General features: G+C 44.5%; 1 protein-coding gene across 3 annotated transcripts in view; it reads right to left on the minus strand.

Annotated features, from left to right (window-relative positions):
- Nucleotides 1-252: 252 nt before the first annotated feature.
- Nucleotides 253-27,053, minus strand: part of REXO1 (RNA exonuclease 1 homolog) — a 46,333-nt gene continuing 19,532 nt past the window's right edge. For 2 of the 3 annotated variants that reach the window (XM_034437711.3, XM_034437712.3), the window contains exons 5-16: nt 25,383-25,540; nt 24,545-24,682; nt 23,564-23,687; nt 22,894-23,007; nt 19,549-19,686; nt 17,335-17,448; nt 16,070-16,143; nt 13,351-13,461; nt 12,199-12,314; nt 11,189-11,327; nt 4,608-4,728; nt 253-3,293 (exon numbers count right to left, since the gene is read on the minus strand). In XM_034437711.3, coding sequence (XP_034293602.2) covers nt 3,205-3,293; nt 4,608-4,728; nt 11,189-11,327; nt 12,199-12,314; nt 13,351-13,461; nt 16,070-16,143; nt 17,335-17,448; nt 19,549-19,686; nt 22,894-23,007; nt 23,564-23,687; nt 24,545-24,682; nt 25,383-25,540 — 1,436 coding nt within the window. In that variant the 3' untranslated portion in view covers nt 253-3,204. Of the gene's footprint in view, nt 3,294-4,607; nt 4,729-10,326; nt 10,458-11,188; nt 11,328-12,198; nt 12,315-13,350; nt 13,462-16,069; nt 16,144-17,334; nt 17,449-19,548; nt 19,687-22,893; nt 23,008-23,563; nt 23,688-24,544; nt 24,683-25,382; nt 25,541-27,053 lie in introns of those variants that run through there. The other variant, XM_060694533.2, reaches the window with a different exon arrangement.

The raw sequence follows: 27,053 nt of genomic DNA on the forward strand, positions 1-27,053 counted from the left end.
ACCCTGTTTCTCCATCAAACAAAACCACATTACATTTCAAATCATACTTGGAGTTGTTCTGCACAACCATAATTCACTGTGACTTAACACTCACGGGGAGAAGCAGCTTCAGTAGATGAACAAATCCCAAACATTCAGTGAAAATAACTAATTGGGTTTGGAGCACAAGCTTATTAACGATAATTTTAAAACTGACCCTTTTGAAACAGTCCACCCAAATCCTAGCCCCTGAACCCTTACAATCACGCTATGTAGGGATGTCATATTTTGCTTTATTTAAAAAAAAATATAAAACAGTATTAACAGGTATACAGTTGTACGTATACAAAGTCTAGAGTTTTATTACTGTACAGTGTTACAATCAGAGAAGAGTTGCAGCCCCGAATGGGTTGGCCGGGGGTGGAGGAGATCCTGTTTTTCTTAAGTCTAAACACTTAGGAATCATTTCAAATCTTGCCTGTGAAAGAAGAGCAAAGGGCAGGCTCTGGCTGGTGAGCAGCAAACATCAAAATGATAGCAGAAAGTGGGAGGAAAGGAGATTAACCATCATGTTGGCGTCTAGGGAACTTCCATTCTTGGAGGTTAGGGAGCTTCTGAGCTCTCTGATAATGATGGATGAATCTGTATTAATCCTGGTACAAGCTTGTAGTGCAAATACGTTCCTTTGGTTAAATAGATCATCCGCTCACCCCAAGGGCCTTCCTTTCCTTAAACCATTACTTTTACTCTTATGCCAAGTAAACACGGGCATATCTGAGCAAAGAAGATGGATTCAACCACCATCTTTTAAAGTACCAAAGCAAGGCTTGTTAGAAGTTCTGCTTTGCCCATGTATTTGTCGTTATTTATTTATCTGTCACATCTATAAAACATGCTTGTGGCAAACCAGTCAGCTGTGCAGCCTCTCTGTGTGTTTATGGGAACTCTGGCAGTGTTCCTCCAGATCCCAAGGCAAGGATTCACTGCCTGGACCAAGGGTGTCCAACCTTGGGTTACTTTAAGACTTGTGTGGACTTCAACTTGTGGCTGGCTGGGGAATTCTGGGAGTTGGAAGTCCACAAGTCTTAAAAGTTGTCAAGGTTGGAAAAACACTGGCCCAGATCTAATAGGAACATGAATTTCCTGGCATTTTAAAATGCTCCCACTGGGCTTGATATACTCTGCAGGGGAAATCTTGCCTACTTTTTCCCAGGAAAAGTTCTGACAGGTTTGTGCACCTCTCGCTTTCCAAACCCACCTGGGGCTTTTGACAACCAGTGCCGTCAAAAGAAAAATGTATACTTTCCCATCTTCCATCAAGGCAGGATTCATAGGCCACCAATCTGAAGGGTGCTTAATGGGTTGGGTCCTGGCTGCTGTGAGGCACCTCATTTTCACTGACTGTCATGTCAGAAAAGATTAGCATGAGGTAAAAATTGACAGCGAAGGCCCAACGGAGCCTTTGTGCAGACATGCCTGAAACACACAGCCCTTCTAGAGGCCAGTACAGACAGGTCACTGTTGAGAATTGGCTACTCACACAGCACCCAATAGCCCTAACTAGACCACCAACATAGGTACCCAACATACACTGTACAGTATGTACAGATTTGAGCCAAATCCCTCCCAAGGGATGTCTTTCACAAACTCCAGCAATGGGCTTCGGACTCTTGGAACAAGGCAAGTTAGGTGCCTTAGGTGCCTGTTGAATAAAAAGAGAAGGCCTTTGACAAAACAAAGGAACCGTGTTACTAGCCGTTGTTTAATGGAAGTGTCAATTGCGGGCACTCTTCCTTCACAACCAGAGTTGCCTAAAGCCCTCCTGTGGGAAGCTGTTTACAAAGCTCGACAGCAATCCCAGCAAATGGCCATTATCTTTTTTGGTGGGGAGGGGGGAAGACAACTGGAGGGAGGGGGGCTGCTTCCAATGCTGAGAGGCACAGAAAAGCCTGCACTGTATTAGCAGGGTCCTCTCACATCCCTGTTGCTTGTGAGAAAAACAGGCGAGGCAGGCGTGAGAGCTCTCCGCAGGACAACAGAATTTATTCCACATATTTATATTTTAACAACTCAGTGGCCAGAGCGAGAGACTTTGTACACAACTGCTCAACTGGCAACTACAAAAAGCCATTGGAGATGGAAGGGGAAGAAGAAAAAAAAAGCCCCTGGAAAGTCTTACTACAAAATATTCAAGTTTAACCAGAGGGAAAATTTGGGAGCAAGTTATGAATTTTCCCCGTCACTTCTCCCTCCCGATTTGAGTAACAGCCCTTTTGAAAACGTGATCAGTGCCGAACACGATCCTGCCTCTTTCTCCTCGTTTGCAGAAAACAGAACCTAGGTTTCAAGCCAGAAAAGGTGAAAGTCCTACCAAAGGCAGAAGCAGCTAGTTTGAATAACTCCTGAGCAGGGAGGGATCAGGGGGCAGCTTTGCCCCCTCAGTAGTTTCAATGAAATGCTACCAGCAGCCTAGACCAAGCCATCTGAACTGTCTCCTGCAGTTTGGTAGCAGCTTGTCTCTGGTCTCTTCAAGTCAAGACCTGAGCAGGAAAGCACTGCTGGAGTCACGGCCCGAGGCCTGAAATCCCTAACTTTCTATAGCTTTATTTTTCTGTCAGTGATCTCCTCTGCAACGCACACTTCTCCCTTTCCTGTGTTTCAGGACAGCTTCTTTGGGCCAGGTTCCTTCCACCTGGGCAACTCTGCTCCTGGCTTCCCTCCCTCAGTGGAAGCCAGCATCCCTTCATCATCTCTTCGGCTTGCTTTCTTGACAGGCCAGAGTCCGTGACCACCTTCTCCGCCATTCCTGTATAGCCCAAGACCAATCACAAGACCCCCCAAATTAAATAAAAAATGTAAATTAAAGCTAGCTTTTAAAGTCCATAAATAGGAGGGGCAGGGAGAGGGAATAGTGGAACTCAGTGCCTCTTGAAGTCATTCCCATCTTCTACGATGAGACTATCTCCAAACCTTTCCCCACCACAGGGTATAGCTGACCTTGGGTCACAATATGTTTCGCCTCAACTACAATGCCTGGCATTCAGACACAGCCCGTCACTTTGCCAGCGGAAGGAGCTGCTTGCTCCCAAGTCCTCGGGACACCTGTGGGCCGAGCGGGGAAAAGTCTGGGAAGGGTCTGCTGCTGGCTATGGGTGTCTCTCTGTGGGCTTCATTATTGCCCTGTGACAAAAACGCAAAGGAGAACAGCAGCAGTGTGGAGGCGGATCATCGCTTCACTTTAGCATCTTCCTTGATCTTCCAGATCATCAGCTCCATGCAGGCTCGGGCATCCTCACTGGAGTCATGACCTTCCACTGTTAGCAATCAGAAAAATAAGAAGCCATTTATTTACTTGTTTCATGGGTTATAGGTCCACTTAACTTGAACGGTGGCTGTACTCTGGGTAGCGTACAGCAGAAAACAAGCAAAACCCCAAAATAAACACATAACATTAAAAAGCATACCCGATATATAAAATGGCACCAAACACAATAGTAAAAGGAGCAAAAGGGAACTCCACTCAACCAGACTCAAATACCCGGAGGGGGAAAACATATTTTAACAATTTTTCTAAAAATCTGGGGCTCTGCCATATGGGAAGGAGGGGGAATTAGCTATTACACTGGGGTGCCCAATTGTCTCCAAGTTAAGAAGACTAATATATTAGGTAGACTTTAAAAATCTGTTAATTGTTTTTTCAAAATGCAGCAAATTTGATTGCAGTGGTAGTTAAGTGAAACTGCAGTTGTTAACTGAACAACATAGTAGGTAAGAGAACATAGTGATTGTTAAGCAAATCCATTGTCTGCAATGGGCATTTTTTGCTGGAAACTGGACACAAACACTGGTTTCCAGCAAAAAATACTGTTAAGTTGCAGTCAAGTGATCGCAGGACACTGCAAATGACCATCAATAGCAATAGCACATAGACTTATATACCGGTTCACAGTGCTCTCAACCCTGAAGCTGACCTGACCAAGGGCATTTTGGAACTTCAGTGTTGCCACACTGGAGCAGAGGGATTGCGGGAGGGAGGGGGTGTTTGTAGCCAGAACAAAATACTTTCTCCTGAGAACCAAGGACATTCCCACAGGTAGCTGGAGAGAGGAGGAGTGAAGTTACCAGGCAACCGGACGGCACCGATTGGACCATGTGACTGGTTGTTTGGGGATGGGACAAAATGTTTACTTTTAATTAGGTGAAAACCGTGGGAACATTCAGAGTCGGTTTTCACCAGCCTGTGCCAATATGATATATCCAATAAATGTATTCTTTGAGGAACTAGCCTGCCTCGGAGTTCTCTTTGCTATGGGTGTATTACTTGGAACCCTGACAAGTGCTTTATAACCCTCTCTAAGCAGTTTACTGGGAACTGGGAACGATTGAGGGCAAATGAAGGAGGGGACAGCAGAGAATGAGGTGGCTGGATGGAGTCACTGAAGCAGTCGGTGTGAGCTTAAATGGACTCCTGGGGATGGTAGAGGACAGGCAGGCCTGGAGGAAAGTTGTCTATGGGGTCGCAATGGGTCGGACACAACTTTGCAACTAACAACAACAACAAAGCAGTTTACAGAGTCAGCATATGGCAGCCAACAATCTGGGTCCTCATTTTTGTCCCCAAATCTTACCGCTATCCTGAATTATGCGCTTGAGGTAATCCGCCATCAAAGTACGCAATGCCCGCTTGTAAGGCAAACCCAGGCGGTGAGGGAAGACGACAGCTGTGTCCACCACCATAGAGTGGATAAGCTAGTAAGGGAAGGAAGAAGAAAATCTATTGTATTCTTCTTTATATTCTTTCTTTCCTTTTGGACTTTTAATTAAGACTGTTTAAGTACAAGAATATATGTCTCAGCTCCTTCTCTCGAATTAGCTGAAAACAACAGGAAAACACAGCAGGCATGTAGTCGGGGGGGGGGCAATGCTGGTTTAATGCCGTTTGTAACATCGAAGAGACACTGAGCCGAAACGTTTCAAAATTGGCGCTACAAGCGGCTGCCTCGTAGCACCCTTTATTATCCCACCCCTCCCCGGCTCCGTGTGATTGGGGAAGCGCCCATCAGCTGGAGGGCGTTTGCTCTGGCTCCGCCTCCCCAGGGCGTCGGTCCCTCGGCGTTCCGTTCTGACAGCGGCAGCTTCTCCGAACTCCATCTTCGCGCCCCCATTTTTGTCTCTCGCCAGCAGCAGTCATTGCCAAATGGTCTTGTCCCAGCAGGAGTTGTTGCCCGAGCCCTAATCCCGATGCTCAGCAGCCCCGCAATCGATCGCCTATCTACAGTGCCACCACCACCAGTCTCGTGAATAGGTGCATCCCTTAACACGCTCTGTTGGTCAGTATCCTCCACCACTCTGCCATCCCGTCCCTGCATTGTCGAGCAGGGTTTCGGGCTCGACAGGCGGCTCCCCTCTACCACAGGGTCGTCTGAAAGATATAAAGTAGATGTGTTAATATCGGCTTGTGGTTTTAATGGGTTCTTCCTATGGAATTGCCGTAGCAGTCGGTCAGCTTTAACATCTCCCGCGAGTACCAAGGATGCTTCCTCATATGGATATCCCTTCCACCTTACTAGATATTGCAGTTTCCCCCTGTGGATTCTGGTGTCTAGTATTTCCTCTATCTTGTAGTGCTCATCATGTATAGGATCAGGAGGACTCGGTGTATGTCTAACTGCCGTCACTGGCTTCAACAGGCTGCTATGGAAGACTGGATGGATCTTGCCTAGCAGCGGTGGTAGCTTGAGGGCAACAGTGACAGGATTGATGACTTTACTCACTGGAAAAGGGCCTAAGTATTTGGTGCCAGCTTTCGATTGGGTACCCTTAATTTTATGTATTTGGTGGAAAGATATACTCTATCTCCCACTCTCAGCGGCTTTAGCTCCGCTCATTTTTTATCAGATTGGTTCTTGTATTCTATTGCCGCCTTGTTTAGTGCTTTCCTAACCTGTGGCCACAAGGCCCGTATCTTTGTAGCCCAGTCGTTAGGGCTCACCTCAGCATCGGGCGATTCCAGTTCGGGAATAGCAACAAACTCACGTCCTGTTACTATTTGGAAAGGGGTGAGTCCGGTACTGGAATGCACCGCGTTATTGTAGGCAACCTCAGCGAATGGCAATAAGGATGACCAGTCTGTCTGTTGATAAAGAGATGTAGCTTCTTAGATAGCGTTCCACCATAGCGTTGGCTCTCTCCGCCGCACCGTTGGTGCTAGGATGGAACGCTGAACTAAGACCCTGTGTCAATCCTACTGCCTGGACGAAGTTCCTCCAAAAGCATGCCATAAACTGCACTCCCCTATTGGAGATGATTCGGCGAGGCACTCCGTGTAAGCAGTAAATGTGTTGAATGACTAATGTAACTAGCTTCCGTGCTGACGGTAGTCCATTGCACGATATAAAATGAGCTTGCTTCAAAAAGAGATCTATGACCGTCCGTACCACGGTGTTTTCATTGCTTTCGGGGAGCTCAACAATAAAGTCCATGGCTATCTCCTCCCATGGTTTATTGGGGCTAGCTACAGACTGCAATAGGCCAAGGGGTTTCCCTGGTCTTGATTTGGTTTTAGCGCAGACCGGACAACTCTTCATGTATTCTTCAATACTGACCCGCATTTGCGGCCACCAGAACTGTTGTCTGGTCAGGTGTAGTGTCTTAAGAAAGCCAAAGTGTCCAGCTGTTTTAACATTGTGGCATCACCGTAACACGGTTTGATGTAATTCTATCAGGACATACAACTTATCTCCCTTCCATGCCAATCTGTCTCTATAGGTGACTATCTGTCTATTGTTTTGCACCCACACATCTATTTTTAGGGCAGCTCGGATACTCTCCTCCCACCCCGGAGGCGTGTCAAATGTAACCAATGTCTCCCCCAGTGGGTATAGACTGGGTATCATGGCCTGTACTATCTCATCCCGTTTGCTATGGAATTGAGGCATACGGGACAGTGCGTCAGCCAAAAAGTTTTTTCCTGCTGGCACGTATTTCAGGACAAAATTAAAGTGCTGGAAATACTGAGCCCATCGCACTTGTTTTGGTGAGAGCTTCCTGGGGGTATGTAGGGCTATTAGATTTCTGTGATCCATCCAGACTTTGAATCGTTCTCTCGCCCCCTTCAAGAGGTGACACCAGGTAAGGAGCGCCCAACGAACTGCGAATGCTTCCTTTTCCCATACAGCCCACACTCATTCTGTGTTGGTGAATTTTTTGGATGTATATGCACACGGCTGTAGGTGGCCCTGCCCACTGTCCTGTAACAGTACCGCCCTGACAGCTACATCGCTTGCATCTGCTTGCACTACGAATGGCTTCTGCTGGTCGGAGTGTTGGAGCACGGGCTCCTGAGCGAAGATGGCCTTTAAAGCATCGAACGCCTTCTGACACTCAAGAGTCCACGTTATATGTTGACTCGGTTTTATTTGTGTGGCACTCCCCTTTGTGTGAAGTAGATCGGTAAACGGTAATGCTATATGGGCGAACGCCGGGATAAATTGCCAGTAAAAATTGGTAAAACCGAGGAAACTTTGCAGTTGTTTCCTCGTCCCTGGAGCCTGCCACTCTAACACCATAGATACTTTTTTTGGGTCCATCTTTAGACCTGTTTTGGAGATCCGATACCCCAGATAATCTAGTTCAGTTCGATGAAATTCACATTTTGACACTTTGACAAATAGTTTGGCTGCTAAGAGTTTTTCGAGTACCTGATGAACTAGCTGGGTATGTTCCTCCATGGTGTCAGAATAGATGAGGATATTGTCCAAGTATACCAACACCCCCCTATATAGGTGCTCATGCACTACTTCATTAATTAACTGCATGAAGGATGCTGGGGCTCCCTGCAAACCGAACGGCATGACTTGGAACTTATAACTGCTAAGTGTGCAATTAAAGGTGGTCTTCCATTCGTCACCTGGTTTTATACGAATGTGGTAGTATGCCTCCCTCAAGTCTAATTTGGTGAAAATGCGACCTGTTGACAAAGTAGCTAAGAGGTCTTTTATCAGGGGTAAGGGATACAACGGTTCTACGCTTACAGCGTTCAGACCACAAAAATCAACACAGAGACACAGATCCCCGTCCTTTTTCTCCCTGAATAATACCGGGGCAGCCATATGCGCTCTACTCTGTTTAATAAACCCCCTGGCTAGGTTCTTGTCTATGTATTTGTGGAGTTGCTCTAGCTCCTTCGGGGTCATCGAATACATTTGGGGTTTAGGTAGTCTAACCCTGGATAGTAATTCGATGGCACAATCCGTTGTCCAGTATGGTGGTAATGAGTCACATTCTACTTCGCTGAAAACTGCTGTCAAGTCCGCATATACCTCTGGGATCCCCACAGGGTTAGTGACGAGTGAAGGAGGTATGGGTTGACTTTCGTTGGTTCGTTTACTGAATTCCTCCCCCATTAGATTAGGCCCAAGCTCAAGACACAATTTCTGGTATCCTCCCTCCCACCAAATTGTGGGTTTCCACTTATCTAACCAGGCTAAGCCCAGAATGATAGGTTCTATTATTACATCAACTACCACAAACCAGAAGTGTTCCCAATGTTCCCCTATTTCTAGGCGTATGGTTCTGTTACACACGTAGCCGGTTATCCCCCCAAAAGGGACCCATCCATTTGCTCGAATCGGATAGGCTCCTTCAACCGCGTCAACTGAAGGCCCAGTTGGATCGCCAAGGAAGTCCGCATTAAACGACGAATGCACCCGGAATCAATCAAGGCCTCCTGTCGTACCTCCTTAGCGGTACGTGGGTTTCGAAGGGTAACCGGGATGATGAAAGGGCATATGGGCACACTCACCATTGGATCGTGGACGTCTTCTTCATCACTGTCACCGAGTATCCCAGATAAGACTTCAGGTCTCGTCGCTCCGCCAGGTTCTTTGGTAGGCATGCTACTCTCTGCAGGCAAGGTTTGCAACGCCACCCTGGACTTTTCTGGGGTCATACGGGCAAGTTCCTTTCCACTTCCAGTACTGGTTGGAGTGCAGCTCGTAGCAGGTTACGGTGGAGGGAATGGACAGTCCAGAGCCCTATGTCCAACTTGGTTACATCTGAAACATCAGAAGGGGCTCTTCCGCGTGGCCCCTGAAGTCCACGTAGGAAAACCTGGTTTTCCGGAGTCCCTGGTAGGAGGGAGTTTATCGGGGACCCGTCTTGGTGGCGGTGCTGTCCCTGACACTCCCTTGACCTGAAACTCCCTTAGGCCAATATCTAAATCAATGGCCGCTCGAAACCACTCTGTTAAGCAGGGTGGTAGGCCTCTATAAACACAGGCTTGCCGTAACTCACGGTCTAAGCCTAAATGAAACTGGTGCACTAGCATTCGCTCTGGCCACGCTCGTAACCTCCCCGCAATAGCTCGAAAGTCCTTCACGTACTCCCGTGCGGGACAGCCCCCCTGCTTCAGAGTCACCAGTTTCCCTTCAGCCTGTTGCGTACAGGATTCGTCCTCGAAGCGGACCCTCAAGCTTTCCAAAAATAAACCCACATCCGTTAACTCACGGGCATGGTCACTGTGGAGGTCAGCCACCCAGTCCTCTGCCTCCCCCCTCAATACTGTTGTGATGGCCACCACCATCGTCCACTGGGATGGGTAGAAGCGACCATACAAGTCCATATAACTAATGACTTGACTCAAAAAAATGGCTACACGATCCGGGCTCCCATCAAACGTCGCTTGTAAGGGCGGTGGGCCCCACATCGCTTGAGGAGGCCATGGCCCAGGGGCCCACATATAGGCTTGCCCGTGATACCCCAATGCCGGCGCCCAAGGTGCATGGGGCCCTTGTGCCTCAGATAACTGTCTTGGGCCAGTTTGTCCGCTGTCTCTCAATAGTTGCGCCGGGGCGCTACGTCCAGCCCGGTCAGGAGGCTCTGACCTCTCTTCCAACGAGGAAAAACAGGTCCCAATGCCTGGTTGGTCCATCTTCCTGGGTTTACCGAGAGCGGAGTCAAGCCGCAATTTAGGACTAGCTAACCGGAATCGGGAACCGAAGTCCGACCCAGATGATCCCACTGCACCATGCCAGGTGGATGCTGGTTCAAGCCGTCGCCCATGGTTGCCAGGAGGGAGCATTCCGGAAGCTAGCCTCTCCAAATCAGTCCCCCAAAATATCCATGGTAGAAGGTGCTGGCCCTGTTGAATAGCTCCATTCTCCCCCTTCCTCATCCTCCACCCATCTTCTATCTCTCCACCTTTGGAAAGGCTCACCAGCAGGGGAGGGGAGAGGAGCCTTCATACCTATTCCACACCGAGCTATGCCACCACTCCCCTGAAACAGACTGCAGTTCCTCTCCCTTCGCAACTGCAGCTTCAACTCCCTCTCCGTCTTGTTTTGGAGGACGTTCTTTTAGCCTCACCACAGGCTGGAGGTCGGATGGAGCCATCACCTCTGGGCTTTCGTCCTCTATCTGGGTCGCTGGCTGCATTGCCGCCTCAGGGTCCACCCCCTCCACCATTCCAACTATCGAATCTTAAAGCAAAAAGGAGGCTGTAATGAAGGGAGCGCCAATTTTCTCTCAGTTCCTTCACTCGAATTAGCCGAAAACAACAGGAAAACACAGGCATGTAGTCGGGGGCGGGGGGCAATGCTGGTTTAATGCCGTTTGTAACATCGAAGAGACGCTGAGCCTAAACGTTTCAAAATTGGCGCTACAAGCAGCTGCCTCGTAGCACCCTTTATTATCCTGCCCCTCCCCGGCTCCATGTGATTGGGGAAGCACCCATCAGCTGCAGGGCGTTTGCTCTGGCTCTGGCTCCCCAGGGCGTTGGTCCCTCGGCGTTCCGTACTGACAGCGGCAGCTTCTCCGGATTCCGTCTTCGTGCCCCCATTTTTGTGTCTCGCCAGCAGCAGTCATTGCCAAACGCTCGTCCCAGCAGCAGTCGTTGCCCGAGCCCTAATCCCGACGCTCAGCAGCCCCGCAATCGACCGCCTATCTACAGTGCCACCACCACCGGTCTCTTGAATAGGTGCATCCCTTAACACGCTCTGTTGGTCAGTATCCTCCACCACTCTGCCATCCCGTCCTTGCATTGTCGAGCAGGGTTTCGGGCTCGACAATATGTTTCAAAGAAGTGCGTCTTAAAAGTTCAGCCAGAGAAGGCAATGGGTTTGAAGGGGGATTTGCCCATAAACTAGCCACGGCCATCATTTCAGGGGAAGAGTGTACATAAAACATGCATGTGTTTCCATGCAACATTTACCTTTAGTGCAAACAAGTCACTTTCTAAACTGTGGCCTATCAGGATAGTGTCTGTGCTGAACATACTCAAGAGAACCGCCTGAACATCCCGAAGAGTTATCGATGCATTTTCCAGATCTGCCTCTGTCACACCCGAAAACCTGCCAAGGAAAGGTTGGTATCATCAGGTGGGATTTTGGGATTTTTTAAATTCTGCTGCTTTTCAGACATATGATTACCACCCCTCACATGTGCTAGCTAGCTAGGAGTAGGCTAACTCCTGCTCAGAGAACCTCCTCCCTTTTCTTTCACAAAACCTCAAGGAAAATGGATCCTGGTTTCTTTTAGGCAGCACTCTGAGGATGACGGCTAAAAGCAGAAGCCAAGCTTCCCCACCATTTTGTATTGGGAAATAGATAAAAACTGTAATACGGGCAGGAATGTAGAAACACCACAAATTCAACTTCCTCCTGAAATGCAGCACTACAGTACCCACATGTGTCACAGGGCCCTCTGACATCTCCTCGATGTTATAGGTTTGCAAATATCGCCACAAAAGGTGCTGTCTTATTGGAAAGAACAAAGTTCAGAACAGTAACTCAAGAAGGAAACACGAAAAGCAGGTTCCTCCATAGGAAAAATACTCGGTTCTCATTTCTTGGGGCAATGTGATCTGGACAGATCAACGGTTTGGGAGTGCAAATTAATTTTTGGAATAAATTTTTTTTTCTGATTCACATAGCAGGACAAGTAGAGAACAAGGCAGTGAATCTGAAATTCAAAAATAAAGATCACCTGCTGAAACTCTGAAAAGAAAGCCACATGGAGGAAGTTAGCCTAGATGGGTGGGTGGGACTGGCACCTGCTGCGGGCCTAACTTCCTCCATGTGGCTGTCTTTTCAGAGTTTCAGCAGGCAACTCTAAAGACTCAGGTGCTTAGTAGGTACTCTGGCCGCTCAACTGCTGACACCAAACACATAGCTTTTTTTTGTTAACAATCCTCATGCTCTTTCATACTTTGTGGGCCCTCACCGAGTGTTGTAATCCACAACTTTGGAGTCTGGTTTGACAAAGGTATCGTAGACCACTCTCAGTTCTGAGTTGATCACAGTGACGCGCGTCAGCTCTAACCCTTGCTTAGTGTAACACTGCAGAAGACGAGATACGAGAGACACAAAAGAAAGCATGTTTTAGGAAGGGTTCCCACCAGCCGTTGGACAACAGCAGCCATTCATTCAATAGACCCCAGCCAATTTTGCAATCTAATAGAAAGATGTGAAAAAGAATCAGGGGGAAAAGGATTCAAAAATGTTTCTAGTAATTTAGATGTGGGACTCGGAATGCCTTGTTTTAACCACATTTCTATTCTGCCTTCTTTCTGAGGAGTTCAGAAATTGTAATTGGTACCTTCCACTCTATATTTTATCTCTACAGTAACTTTCAGAGCTAGGGTTTAGTATCAATAATCCCTCTGCCCTGATAGCCCACCCCACCTGTTCCCCAGACGTATGGATTCTGCAACTTCTAAAATTTAAACCAGCAGAGCTAGATTGATAGGGATACTAAGGGATGCAGCATCAACAAAGCTAAAAGGCACCAGCTTGGGGAAGGGACATATGTCCCTTCTGTGCCTTAGCCCCTCTCAATAATGCTCAAACTAGAATTTTAAAAAAAATCAATTCTGCGAACACACACATTATGAAAATGTGATGAAATTTTGGTTCAGGCTTCTAGATTCCTCCCTCTTCCAGAACACACCAGCGTATTACACTTCCCCTGAAACCTTTCCCTGAACCCGAGGCAGGCAACATTTTGTGGACTCTGAGCACAATCAGTCTTCCTAACTGTATTCTTCTGGGACTGCCTTCTCACCATTTTTTCAGTTGAGTGGAGGGGTTTTCTACTTCTACAAACATGTGGGGCTTTAATTGTGCCATCGTGGCCACTATCCTGGCTTCTTTAATCACATCCTGATTTATGTCCTTGCCTCCTCTTGAATCTCAACAGCCTTGTTTTACTTAGAAAACCCTTTCTACGTTACTCAAGCTCTTCGTTAAGTGTACACAGTGGTATCAAAGTTGTTTCCATACAAATATACTGGATTGTTGGGGCACAAAATTTAAATATATATTCCTGGTGAAAGATGAAATCCTTAACATTATTCTGTATGCCCAGCCAACCTACCATTTCACAATCCAAGGCGTAGATGCCAGGATGCCCATCTGCCCTTGTCAACTTCTCAAACGTCTTCACAAAACCTTCCAGACTTTCCTTCCGGCCATCATGGACATGTTGCTTAAGGTGAGAGTGGGGGAGAATTAAAGAGGTGTTACAAAAAGGCTATCCCTGGACAAATTTAATCAGGAGGTCTCCAATCTTGCCCACTTTTAGTTAGCAGACTAGTGATCTTGCAAAATGCCAACCTAAGTAGACACAATATTGGAAGTAAAGATTTCTTTTTTTAGGGTGGCTGGAGAAAAGACTGAAAACTGACTTGCTCCATAATACAGAATTGAAAGATCAATAACAATTACAAGAGTGAAAGAGAACACCCTCGCATTATTACAGAATTTTTTAAAAAACTGACAAGACGTTCTCAAGAACATCCAAGGGAACAACACAGAAAATAACAAATGCATCTGGAGAATAATCCTTTCAAACAGCAAAACTGAGATGCCTCAGGGGAGAACAGGATGTATTCTACAATTTAGGGCGTTATCAAATTTTTCAACTTTCAATTTATAAACATGAGGGGTGCTCAAAAGTTGTGACATGCCTTGGGGATTGTAAAGATATTTTGATTACTTTAATATAATTTAGATGTGCTTGGTAAGTAGCAATAGCACTTAGACTTATGTGCCGCTTCACAGTGCTTTTACAGCCTTCTCTAAGCAGTTTACAGAGTCAGCATATTGTCCCCCAACAATCTGGATCCTCATTTTACCCACCTCGGAAGGATGGAAGGTTGAGTCAACCTTGAGCCTGGTGAGATTTGAACTGCCAAATTGCAGGCAGCCAGCAGCCAGCAGTCAGCAGAAGTGGCCTGCAGTACTGCACTCTAACCACTGTGCCACCGCATTACATAAATATCGTAACCTTTTAACATTTTGTTAGTTTCATTTGTATAATGTAGAAAAGGAACCTTGATGGTGGGCCTAATATTCCATCATCTTTACAGTGGAAAAGGCTAACTTGAAAATGGGGATGTATCAGGTCAGCTCTCAGGAGCGTCGGTTTTGAACACAAAAACTTTTTACACATCCCTAGAGAGGTGTGGACTAAAATCTCTGGAGAGGAAAAAGATCTGATCACCTTTAGTTTCCTCACAGCTCAATTTCTATATCCTTCTAAAGGCATTGAGCCACAGTCTTTCTCACAGATGGTGGAAAAGCCCATATCCTCAAGGAATGCAGCAGCCTCGGGCCTGAACAGAATTACTTCCTTCTCCTGCCACCAGTTTCTCTTATTCTTTGTCATGGAAAGTTCTGTGGATGTCATCATACTGTGACCAGGGTTACTATGTAATTATGATATACTCTGAATTATAGCTTTGGGATGGGAGGTGGGGGAGAACACGTGCTAACAGCATGACCCAGCTGAAAAAAAGTACACGGACCTAGGCTGCATCAACCAAAGCCTAGTATTAATATCAAGATAAGCCTTTGTTTAGATCACACTCACAAGCACCAGGTTGATATTTTAAACTGGAATGTGTTCAGCGGAGAGGAACTTAGATGATACCAGCCCTAGAGGGAAAAAAATGAGGTGGTGGTATTGGGTATGCCTTGTCTAGATTAGGGGAAACACGAGATACTACAGTAGTAGACTCTTGCACTGAGCACATGGTTGGATTAGATGACCTCAAAGATCCCTCTCAGACCTTACATTCTGTGATTCTTTGATCTCTCCCCTTCTATTTGGGGAAAGTGTTACCTTGATTGAGACTGCAGCATTGTCCTCAATAGCCGGGGCCCCGTTCTGAGCTTCCATCTCAAGCTCTTACAGAAAATTCATGGGTAATCAGTGTGCGGAAGATGAACAAGTCACAATGACTAATTGGATGAAATCAATACTCACAGTAGAAGAACAGGAAGTATTTTTGATATAATGGGCCATGTGCTTCATGGCACAGAACCTTGTTTTCTGAGGGACTGCGTATCTCCAACTGTTTCATACAACCCAGTATGTCTGAACAGCTCCTCTCTATTAAATGCTGCCATCTTGTGGGACTGAGGAAGTGTGCCTTCTCTGTCTCTACCTATGGAACAGCATTCCCTGAGAGATACAGATGGCACCCCTTCTCCTGGGGTTCTGGAAAGCCCTTAAAACCTGCATTTGTGCGTGTTGATGTATTTCTGGGGTTCTGTTGTATCTGTTGACATTCTGATGGTTTTAGTTTGGGCCATTTATATGGGTATGTGTTTTTACTGTTTGCTGGATTTTGTAGGCCATCCAAACTCTAATGGAGGGGTATCCAACCTTGACAACTTTAAAGGGGTATCCAACCTTGACGACTTTAAAATAAGTCTTTAAAGACTTATTTAAAGTCAATAACTTTAAAGTCAATAAAGTCAATAAAGACAACTCCCATGTTGGCTCAAGAATTCTGGGAGTTGAATCTACAAGTCTTCAAAATTGCCAAGGTTGAACATCCCGGGTCTAATGGATTAGACGGCTATCACAAATTTAATAATAAATTAAATATTTTTGTCCTATTGCTATAGAGAATAGCTCATAGAAGGGGCCATGTGTTTTTTTCTCAAGCCAAAGCAATGCTTGAAAAGCATCTCCAAAGCATCTTCCATGAAACAGAGATCAAAATGGCAAAACTGTGACTATACTCGGAGAGAAGGTAGTCCACTTCACCTGGTACTTCATGGTTTGACCTAACATGGGTACATACTTTTGCAACTTGGCATCCAAGTGAACCTACGGCTCCCGAACAACAGCTATAATGTGCTTCCCAGCCACCTCGTACTGCAAAAGAGAGAGAGAGACAGAGAGAGAACGGCTAAATGGGAAATCCTCACTGTGCACATAACCTCCAATTAAAGATTAACCAAAACTAGCCTGATTGAAATAATACTGATTTTAATACTAACACAATTCCTTTCTCTCAAACTACTTGGGGAGGGTTATGTTTAAAATCATTACTTATAATGAAGATGCAGGTTAGGAAAACGATGCTAAAGAAAAAAGAAAGGAAACAGTAGCATGAACAATTACGTAATGAACACAGAAAGCTAAAGTAGACTTTACTTCTGAAATATTTGTAAACCATATCATTTAAATAATCTCTAAAAGGATTACGAACTAGTTCTTGGAGGAGTGGGGTTTGATGACAATCGGTCCCAGCTAAGGTGATTCTGATGAAATGGATCCCATTTTGTTTCCACCACAAACATAACTGTGTTTATTGCCTTTCAATTGTGTCCCTATGCTTCTTACTTAAGACAACAATAACCTTGCATGTTATAAAGTGCTCTGAATGAATATTTACTCATTTGGGATTTTTCTTCCTAAAATGTGTGCAAATCTTTGCTACTGGATGTTTTTTGAGCTTCATGGAAGCCCTCTTGATATATAAGCAGAGTCTGAGGGAACAAATAATGCCAAAATGTGATGTCTGTGGAGATTCACATCATCCAGGTCATGGTTGTCTCAAAGGTGCTTTTTCAAAAAGTAACTGGACTGCTTTTTGAAGAAGAAAAAGACTTTTTACTTCTCATCCAAGAAACTTAATCCGTTGTGCCTGGACTGTGAGGGGATCCTATCCTTCCATCTCCCCCACCATCCAGTCACAACGAATGAAGCTTCTTGGACGAGAAGCGAAACATCGTCTTCTTTCTCAAAAAACAGTCCAGCTGCCTTTTGAAAAAGCACCTTTGAGCCAAATGTGATGCTTCTCTCGTTTTTTTCATTGGCCTCCAATATCCAACATGCAACCTGACTATGTGACCGTTGCTACTAGAGAACGGGATAAACTCATGGCCATGAGCAGAGATCTAAAACCTAGTTGTCTTGAGCTCTCAAAGCAGCTTGCAAAATGCTACCTGTACATAACCTCACAGGTTTCTTGTGAGAATAAAAATCAATATTGTGCACTTTGAATTCCATTGGAGAATGAATATATATATATATATATATTTTAAAAAAGTAAACTATTACCTCTTTGCTTGCGCAATTTCCCCCAGTGATGGATGCATTCTTCTTTACGGACACAATTTCCGGAAGGTGATACCATGTATTCTGTGCCACAACGACAACAAATCCTGCAAGAACCTTACAGAAGAAAAAGGAGTGTGTTAAAAATATAGATTTTTGGCCCTCAGTCCATTCTCATATATCTACCTAAAACACTCTTTCTTTTAAAAAAAATTCTTCTATTTTCTCCCAATGAGATAAATGGATCATACTGTTTGGGAATTCATCAAAACAGAAGCCCTTGAACTCATCTGCAAGGGTGACTCTACTGATTGTATCAAGTGGCATTTGAAGAGCCAATGGCTATTTTGCTCTCATCTATGAACTGTTTCTAACCAATATTCAAACATTGCATTGGTTGTTTTTTTCCCCAGCCCATCAAAAACACAGACTCCCATTAGACAAGTTGTTAAGAGATTCAGCCGCTTGCCACCTTGTGGTATGAGGAACAACTGCGTCAAGGACTGAGAAATAACGAAAGAAATCAAGTACAGGTAATACTTGACATGCAATTACAATTTCTATTGCTAAGCAAATCATTTGTTAAGTGAGCTGCACCCCATTTTCCTTTTTTTTTTACCACGGTAAGCAAATTACTGCAGTTAAATGAATCATGTGGCCATTAAACGATCCAGCTTCCCCCACTGACTTCACTTATTGGAAGCCGGCTGGGAAAGTTACAAATGATCCCAGGATGTGGCCATCGTCATAAATACATGCCTGTTGCCAAGCGCCTGAATCTAGTTCAGGTGACTGTGGGGATGCTGATAAAGTTGTAAGTATGACGACTGGTCTTAATAAATCACGTGTTTCAGTGCTGTTGTAGCTTTGGTCATTAAATGAATGGTTGTAAGTTGAGAACTACTTGTTCAGAACATTAAACTGAATAATTAAAACGCACTTTCGACATCAACTTCTACTTTTATTCTGGAGAAAAGTTTTGTTTTTCTTGGCAGAAAATGTTTGCAGTAATTCAATTTAGGAAGACCTAAGCGGGTGTTACCTCAATCAGGGTATCCCTAATATAAAAAGACTGAAATCTATGAAAACAAGACAGTTCTGTTTTGTCCCTGCAGGACGTGCCAACTGAAGCCTCAAGAGCTGCATATGGCTGGCTACCTGTATAAAAATATTGAGTCCGGCGGTCCCATGATGACCTTGACTTTCGACTTCAATGACTTACAACTGTAATTCTAGGCTCAGTTATGGTTGTAAGTCAAGGACTTCCTATAGTTCCTTTGACTGCACCTCTGAAATTCCTTAGCAATTCAAGAGAAGAACTGCAGGACTAGTCTGAATATCTTGAAGCCTAGCCAGGGAAGCAACCTTACAAACAGGACAGCCATCTGTAATCTCCTCCTGCTTTTCCCTCCTATGTATTCCAACCACCATACTCCTCATTAGGTCCAGAGGATTTGTGTGTACACACAACACCCGAGACAAGAATCCAGGGGACCACAATGGACACCACAACATGTTCCTCACTGGCATTACCCTGCATTTTTTCAATCATATTTGGTGCAAAGGGGAACACACTGCTCATCCCAGTTTGATGCTGCAGACAGCAGGTACAGAGTTCTGCACGAACCTATTTAAATATGACCTGCCGTTATAGACGTCATAAATTATAGAAGTTATAGAAGTATAAAAGCGAAAGTTAGAATATTTTGATCATGTGATGCGACATCCAGAAAAATACAGCATACTTCACTTGATCCTCCAAGGAAAGATTAAAGGCAAACTAGGTCCAGGCAGAAGAACATCATCATGGCTTCAAAATCTAAAGGACTGGTTTGGACAAAACTCAACAGCACTTTTTTGTGCGGATATTGATAAAAATAGGATCGCCAACATCTGATGATGGATATGGCACAATAAGAAGAAGAAGTTATAGAAGTCACAAATGACAAAGGATTAAAATATTCTCAGGGTTTAGCACAGGAAGGAAGAGAGGGTCTATATGCAAAAAAATAACAATATCTACAGTAGGTAGCTTCAGAATATGTTTAAAAGCTCATTAAAGATCCCATCCACAAGCAGTCAGGGTAGATGTCTGCCTTGAAGGGAAATAAACTGGCTGAGGAGGTTCCTTTTCTGCCCTCCCTTTTTCTTCCCCATTAAACAGGACATCTGAATGGTTCTCAAGAGTCAGAAATTCTCCGATCCAGCAGAACTCACCATCAGTCATTTTCTTCTCTTCCGCAGCGAAGACAACAGCCCGGCCAGGTCTCTCGGGACAGGGTAACGGGTAGCCATGCTCCTTCAAGTCATCCTCTGTCAGCACATACTCCTTGAGCCTTCGGTACAAGGTAGCCCCTGAGAATGACAAAGCTTAGGAAATGTTTATCTAGCCATTTTCTCTAGCTATTCTCAGACCAATACTACACACACACACACACACACACACACACACACACACACACACAAGGAAATATTCAGGACAGCTTACGCAGCAACAAAATGGTAAGTGCAGTTGAAGCAGCATAAAACCAAAGCAAAGGCAGATCTAAGCATGGAGGAGGGGGGAGAAGGAGCGGGGAAATGCTGAGAAGAAACGCCAGGCAGTTCTTTCTACAGAGACCATTATAAGAGCAATCCAGCTGGACTAGGCCAAGGCCTGGCTAGGTGGCTCAGTGGCTAAGACACTGAGCTTGTCGATCAGAAAGATCTGCGGTTCAAATCCCTAGTACAGGTCTCCTCCGTGAGCAGGGGGTTGGACTAGATGACCTCCAAGGTCCCTTCCAACTCTGTTACTGTTAAAGGCCTGTGCTGGTTCAGCATTTTGTTTCTTATGGTGGTCATTTCCTCTGGGGTGATGGAGACACTAGCCCTCTTGTAACTTTGTTCCTCCAATACATGGGATTCCAAGATGGGCTCTCCCCAAGACAGAAATAACGCTAATCCTGATAGATTTGTCCTTCATGAATTTAAGTTTACAGGTAGTCCTCCCCTAACAACTGGTTGCTTAGCAACTGTTTGATGGACAGATTTCCCCAGTGCTATTTATGACCTGTTTTCGAAGTTCTGATGAAGTTCTGATGACTACCCCTGCCCCCAGGTGGCCAATCTCTATGGCCGTTTGCAGGATCCCATGGTCACCTGACCATACTTTTCAGCAGTTTTAGCTGCGTTTTGATGTATTTATTTAGCATCTGACATAAAGCACATAGATATAGAAAGAGCATGTAATGCTATGGTACTTGAGCAGGGGGTTGGACTAGAAGACCTTCAAGGTCCCCTCCAATTCTGTTATTCGGTTATTCTGTACACGTATGATAAAAATATGTAGTCAATGTTTACTTCTGGTTTCCAGCAAAAAATGTCCTTTGGGGAAAATAGGTTCACTTAATGACTTTTGCTTAACTGTGACATTTGCTTCATGACTGCTGCAAAAATCCTTGCAAAATCAGGCGTGAGCCACTTAATGACCACAACGTATGAGCATAATTCTGGCCTTTAATTATGGTCATATGTTGGAGACTACCTGTGTATGGCCATTACTGTGTCCTTTTTGCTTCAACTGCAAAGAATCCCAGATTAATTATGTACTATAGGAAGAAGCACTTTCTTTGTCTCATCTAAATTTCCTTCCATTCAATTTCACTGCACAATCCCTTAAGAGAGGAAGCAAAAAGATCTTTATGTCCATTTTCTTCATGACGTATCAGACTTTAAACACCGTAAGGCAGGGGTCTCCAACCTTGGCAACTTTAAGACTTGTGGATTTCAACTCCCAGAATTCCTCAGCCAGCTTTGGTTAGAGAGCCCTGCCTTAAACATTTTCTACTGCAATCACCTTCTCTATACAGGTAGTCCTTGATTTATGACAGTTCATTTAGTGACCGTTCGAAGTTACAACGGCACTGAAAAAAAGTGATTTATGACCATTTTTCAGACTTCCGACTGTTGCAGCATCCCCGTGGTCATATGATCAAAATTCAGAGGCTTGGCAACTGGTTCATATTTATGACAGTTGCAATGTCCTGGGGTCATGCAATCACCTTTTGCAACCTTCTGACAAGCAAAGTCAATGGAGAATTCCAGATTCACTTAACAACCATGTTACCCACTTAACAAATACAATGATTCACTTAACAACTGAGGCAAAAAAAGTTGTAAAATGGGGCAAACTCGCTTAACAAAATGTTTCACTTAGCAACATAAATTTTGGGCTCAATTGTGGTCATAACTCGAGGACTACCTGTATTCTAGCCTTTTCTCGTAAGGAAAGGTATTCAAGGCTTCAGGTTGTTTGATCTGTTTCCTAATGATCCTCAGCGGAGGATTTTCCTTTTTCGTAATTGCTGCAGGTTTAACACTACTGAGTTATCTACTTTGACCTGAGCTTTTTTCCCTTTTAGTTACAAGACGTCTTAGATCCCATCGACATATCTGTGGATATTGAGGGTTCTGTACCAAACCTTCATTGTTTTAGACAATCCATTCTATAAGCGAAGAATCATAAAGTGCTAACTGCTGATACCAATTCAGCCAAATGGTAATTTCTCATGAACATTAATAAGCGGCTGCCTGCTTGAAATAAGCCTTCTCCTCTTCTCTCTCAATGAGACAGAATGCATTTGCAAAGACATCACATTCACAACTTAGGACCATGCAACTTGAAGGATTATTTTTTCCCCCATACAGACCTGGAATATCTATCAAACGTTTATGTGATTGATAAAAAAGCAACTTGTTTTGCTTCAGAGCTAATGCTTTATCCACATACAAAACTGACGCAGGTTAGATCACTTATAATTTCTCCAACGGATTGTAGAACGTTGTTAACTGGATAACAGGCTTACTTTGGGTTAATTTATAGGAACGCGGTGACTCAATGGCTAAGATGCCAAGCTTGTAGATTGAAAGGTTGGCAGTTCAGCGGTTCAAATCCCTAATGCCGCGTAATGGGGTGAGCTCCCGTTACTTGTCCCAGCTTCTGCCAACCTAGCAGTTCGAAAGCACGTAAAAAATGCAAGTAGAAAAATAGGGACCACCTTTGGTGGGAAGGTAACAGTGTTCCGTGCGTCTTTGGCATTTAGTCATGCCAGCCACATGACCATGGAGACGTCTTCAGACAGCGGCGGCTCTTCGGCTTTAAAACGGAGATGAGCACCACCCCCTAGAGTCGGGAACAACTACCACATATGTGTGAGAGAAACGTTTACCATTCCTTTGGGCTAATTGCACTTTTATCATGAAATGCCCTGCCTACAGGGTAAAACCTGGTCAAACTGAAGGGGGACATTTAGAAGAATCGCATGCACCATGCATCAATGAGCCTCTAAAAAGTGACCTCAGCCCATTCTTCTCCACAGCTTTTCTGTGCTCTTTATAGTTTTAAATAGCTCTGGATTGGCTTTCAGCACTGATCCTATCAGTTCTCTGATGCTGAAAAACAATCAGGCTACTTCTAAAATCAATCTGAAGGTCTTTAAAACAGACAGAAAGGAATAGAATTACACACACACACACACACACACCATGGTCACTGTGTGCCATGACAAAAATGGGGAAACCTACCTGTCAGGTCTTCTAGCCGTAAGCTTGTAGAACGATTAAGTGTGTAACTGGTCCTGGCTGCCAGTTTCCCTCCTAGCATAGCTTCATGAGAAACCACTTTCCTATTGCTGGCCTCTGGAAGGAAAAGGCAGGTGTCAAAAGTAGAACGTCAGCAAATCTCCTGGGTCAACCACAAATAAAATTTCTGAGTCAATGAAAGTGCTACACAGGTCTCCATTCGCTGACTGCTTTAAAAGTCAAGGCCCACATGCTACGAATTAAGCTTAGGAAGAAGTGATAATAGGTCCCATAATTATTTTAGGGTTAACATCATATACCCCCTTTGCCAATGCGCTAACTAACATTTGTAATGGCAGGAGTTTGTGGGCAAGACTGGGGCCGATGTATGGCATAACACTGCAGTGCAACCAGCGAACTGCCTCTACTTGTACAGATATTATAGGGCTGGCCAAGAGATGTATTATGAAAGTTTTGCCCACAGAATTATGTCCTGTTGGATTGGTAGGCAGTCTTTTTATCCAGTCTATTGAGCAAACCTGAAGTGTGTTTTGTTAAGAAGCTCCAAATGTCTAGAAATGGAGGTTTGAGAGTATAAGGAAAGAATCAAACGAAACGTAAAGTAGCAGAGAACCTTCAGTCTGTAAGCAAAAAGTAAAGTCTAAGTACATACTTTGAACTCCCTGAGAAGGGCTGGGCAACAGAGTCCTCAGCTTCTTCAAAGTGTTTACCGCCACATTCAGGTAGATGTTGCGGCTGGTGCTGCGCTCATACACCACCTTCTCCTCAGCAAGAGCCTGTGAACAGCATTCCCACCATCAGCATTTTGGAGTTTTAATATACAAAATGAAGTTGCTAAGGCAGGAAAGAGCAGTTCCCAGGCTAGGGAGAACTGTTATGTTCATATATATTAGGTGGCTTCCAATGCCACCAGGAGAATGGTCAAATATTAATAGACAGGGATAAGCAGGAAAAAAAAGACAAGTGTTTCTACAAGTAGTCCTCCATTTACAACCATTCGTTTATCAACCATTCAAAGTTACAATGGCACCGGAAAAAGTGGCTTATGATCGTTTTTCACACTTACAACTGTTGCAGCATCCCCATGGTCATGTGATCAAAATCCAAGCACTTGACAACTAGATGTACTTCTGATGACCGCAGTGTCCCAGAGTCACATATGGTCATCTTTTGAGATCTTCTGATAAACAAGGGCAATGGGGAAGCCAGATTCCCTTAACAACAGTGTTATTCATTTAACAACTGCTGTGATTCACTTAACAACTAGACAAGAAAGGTCATACAATGGGGCAAAACTCACTTAACAACTGCCTTGCTTAGCAATGGAGATTTTGGGTTCACTTGCGGTCGTAACTTGAGGACTACCTGTGTTCGTAACACCAGGAATAGTACTTCTAAAAATAAGGCAAGAAATGTAGACCTGTGATCCTCTTACTATTCAAACAGGAAGCTCAACATTGGGCTGGCTGTCCTAACTTTGAACTTGCAAATATGTTTGCTCAGTGAACTTCCATTTTTTTTAAGTGATTCAATCCCTCTATCTTTTGGGCCTACAGTTAAAGAAGTGCAAACTATAAGAATTGGAAGATGCTCATGCATCCCTTCCTATGATTACCATTACAAAAACACAAACCTTGTCAAATGCTCCCTGCTGTGAGGGGCAGAACTTCAAGCACTCATCAATGAAGAGGTTGAGGTACCTCTGACGGATGTTGGTGGGAACTTTGGCACCGTATTCTGTGGGAATAACTGGCCTTTTCAAGGTGGTGCTCTAGAGAACATGGAAAGGGAGGAAGAAAATAAGCTATTTTGATAGCACAGTTACTACAATGCCTTTCCTCCCTGTGATTGGTTCTTCTACTAAGCTATATATGAGCTATGAGCTACATGTGGTCTAATGGTCAACTTTCTGCAGTATCCAACAGCTCACAAGATCATCATCGATTGACTTGTTCATTGGTGACTCAATCAAATTTGGTTGATGTGGTGTTTTTTTTTTCAAACACCCAAAACGATCGAAATAAAACTTCTCAAAATAGGGGTCCTTGGTACTCTCTGAGCTTAGCTGTTTTCTTGCAGATGTTTCATTACAGCTGCTAGCACTGCAGATGTTACCTAGTTTGGGTAATGAAACGTCTGCAAGAAAAGAACCAAACTCAGAGAGCACCAAGGACCCCCTCATTTCAACCCTGAGCTATAAATGTTCTCTCCCTTATTGGGACTTCTCAAATAATCCAAAATTCTTCCTAGGAATGACTCAAATACCTTTTATATGCAAAGCTGGCTGATAAATCCTAGACGAAACAAAAGGAAGCACAATCTTGCACAAGTGTATCTCTTCAACAGTCTTTGACATCCATACATTAAAGCTAAAGGCTAAAATAGTTAAAGGCTAAAATAGCATACAGCGGAATGTTTCATGTGTTCAATTTGAAAAATTAACTATGAAGCATATACTGGCAATTCATCACCTGCAGAGTGGGAGTATGTGCTATCCTTTTTGGGACACCTGTGGTAGTTGTTTTAGATGCCATCCCAGTCAGCGTTCGAGCTTTCAATGCTGGAGCATCAACACCATTGGAAGATGCCACACGTGCGGCTGGAATGGTCTTCTTAAGATTTCCAGGAACTGAAAGGATGTAGGCAAAAAAGGACAATATTGAGAAGCAGAGCAAAACTCTGAAATGTGCTACAAAGTCTTAGAATTATGTAAGTCATGGAAAGGATGAGGATTGACCTGCCCACTTCTGGTAGACCATTTAGGGCAGAGGTGTCCAACCTTGGTGATTTTAAGGCTTGTGGCCTTCAACTCCCCGAATTCCCCAGTTGGCCATGCTGGTTGGAGAATTCTGGGAGTTGCAGTCTACAGGTCTTACAGTTGCCAGGGTTGGACACACTTGATTTAGGGAGAATTGAGAAGAAGAGTGGAACAAGTGTCCAAAACCCTCTCCTGAATCTCCCAGATTTCTCTGTCAGCCTTTGCTCATCTTTGCTACTAAGTCTGGTAACTGAAGTTCTAAGTCATCTGGAAGGGGCTGTGTTAATGTCAGCTGAACTAGTCACGCCTTATTCAGATACGGCTGCCACTCAATCAAGGCTACAATAATCATCACCATTTAGTGCAGATTTGTTCTGCTTTAGCTCTTCAGGTATCGCAGGTAGGTTATGACTTTACTTCCTGTTCTTGTTATCATTTCACTCTATTTAGTGAAATGTATAAAGTCCGAAAAAGGTCTCAGCATTGATAAGGTGTGAACAGGAAAAAAATAAATAAATAAAAAGTTCCTAGCTTGCACATTTGCTACTTATTGCTGGTTTACAGAGTGGGGGAAAGAGAGACAAAACAAAAAAGGATACACCAGACTAAAGGCACAAATGGAATGATAAAAGGCATAATTATCTAGCCATGGGTTAATATTCTTGCCAAACTGATACAAAGAACCTGGTTTCCCTGCAAAGGACTTGCTACCTGGGGAACTTATGACTAGAGACTGTATACTGGGCTCAAAACAGAATTAAAATATACAAATATAAAGAGACATCCACAGACAGCAGAGGAGTAGAAGTTAGCTTTGTTTCTTTTTCATGACTGAGCTACAAAATTCTGATTATGGGAGCAACATGTCTTTGGGGAGTCTTTATGGAGAGAGGAGTTGTCATCTGCATGGCCTTCCTCCTCTTTCCCCTCACACTGCTCAGTTGACTCAAGATCCCCTTTAACAGGTCAGAAGATGAGGATACTCTGCCTTGCTTCTCCTAAAAGAATGAATAATACTTCTGGCTGTCCGGCTGACGTCATGGCGAGATCAGACATGGAAAGCGGGTCTCCACACTCCCATGCCAAGTTCTCCCTGTTGGTGGGCTCCGAAAGAAGCCAAAGCCGCCTTGGAGGGGCGGTGAATCAAAGAGGGACACCCTGCGAGGTCTCAGAGTGTCGCAGCTCTCCTTCCTGACCTGGGGCTTAATTTCCCTCTCAGTCATGACGACGAGAAGAGACAGCCTAAGATGGCTGTCATGAAGCTGGGACAGCCAATAACCATCTAAGCTTTGAGCTGGAGTGGGTTTTAGTGAACAGTGTGGAACTGGGTGATAGAATTTTTTTTTACCCAAAAGTTAACCCCAAAAGAGATATGTAGGATTTA

This window comes from Pantherophis guttatus, chromosome 1, assembly GCF_059756535.1.
Source record: "Pantherophis guttatus breed Tessera chromosome 1, ASM5975653v1, whole genome shotgun sequence".
Taxonomy (NCBI): Eukaryota; Metazoa; Chordata; class Lepidosauria; order Squamata; family Colubridae; genus Pantherophis; species Pantherophis guttatus.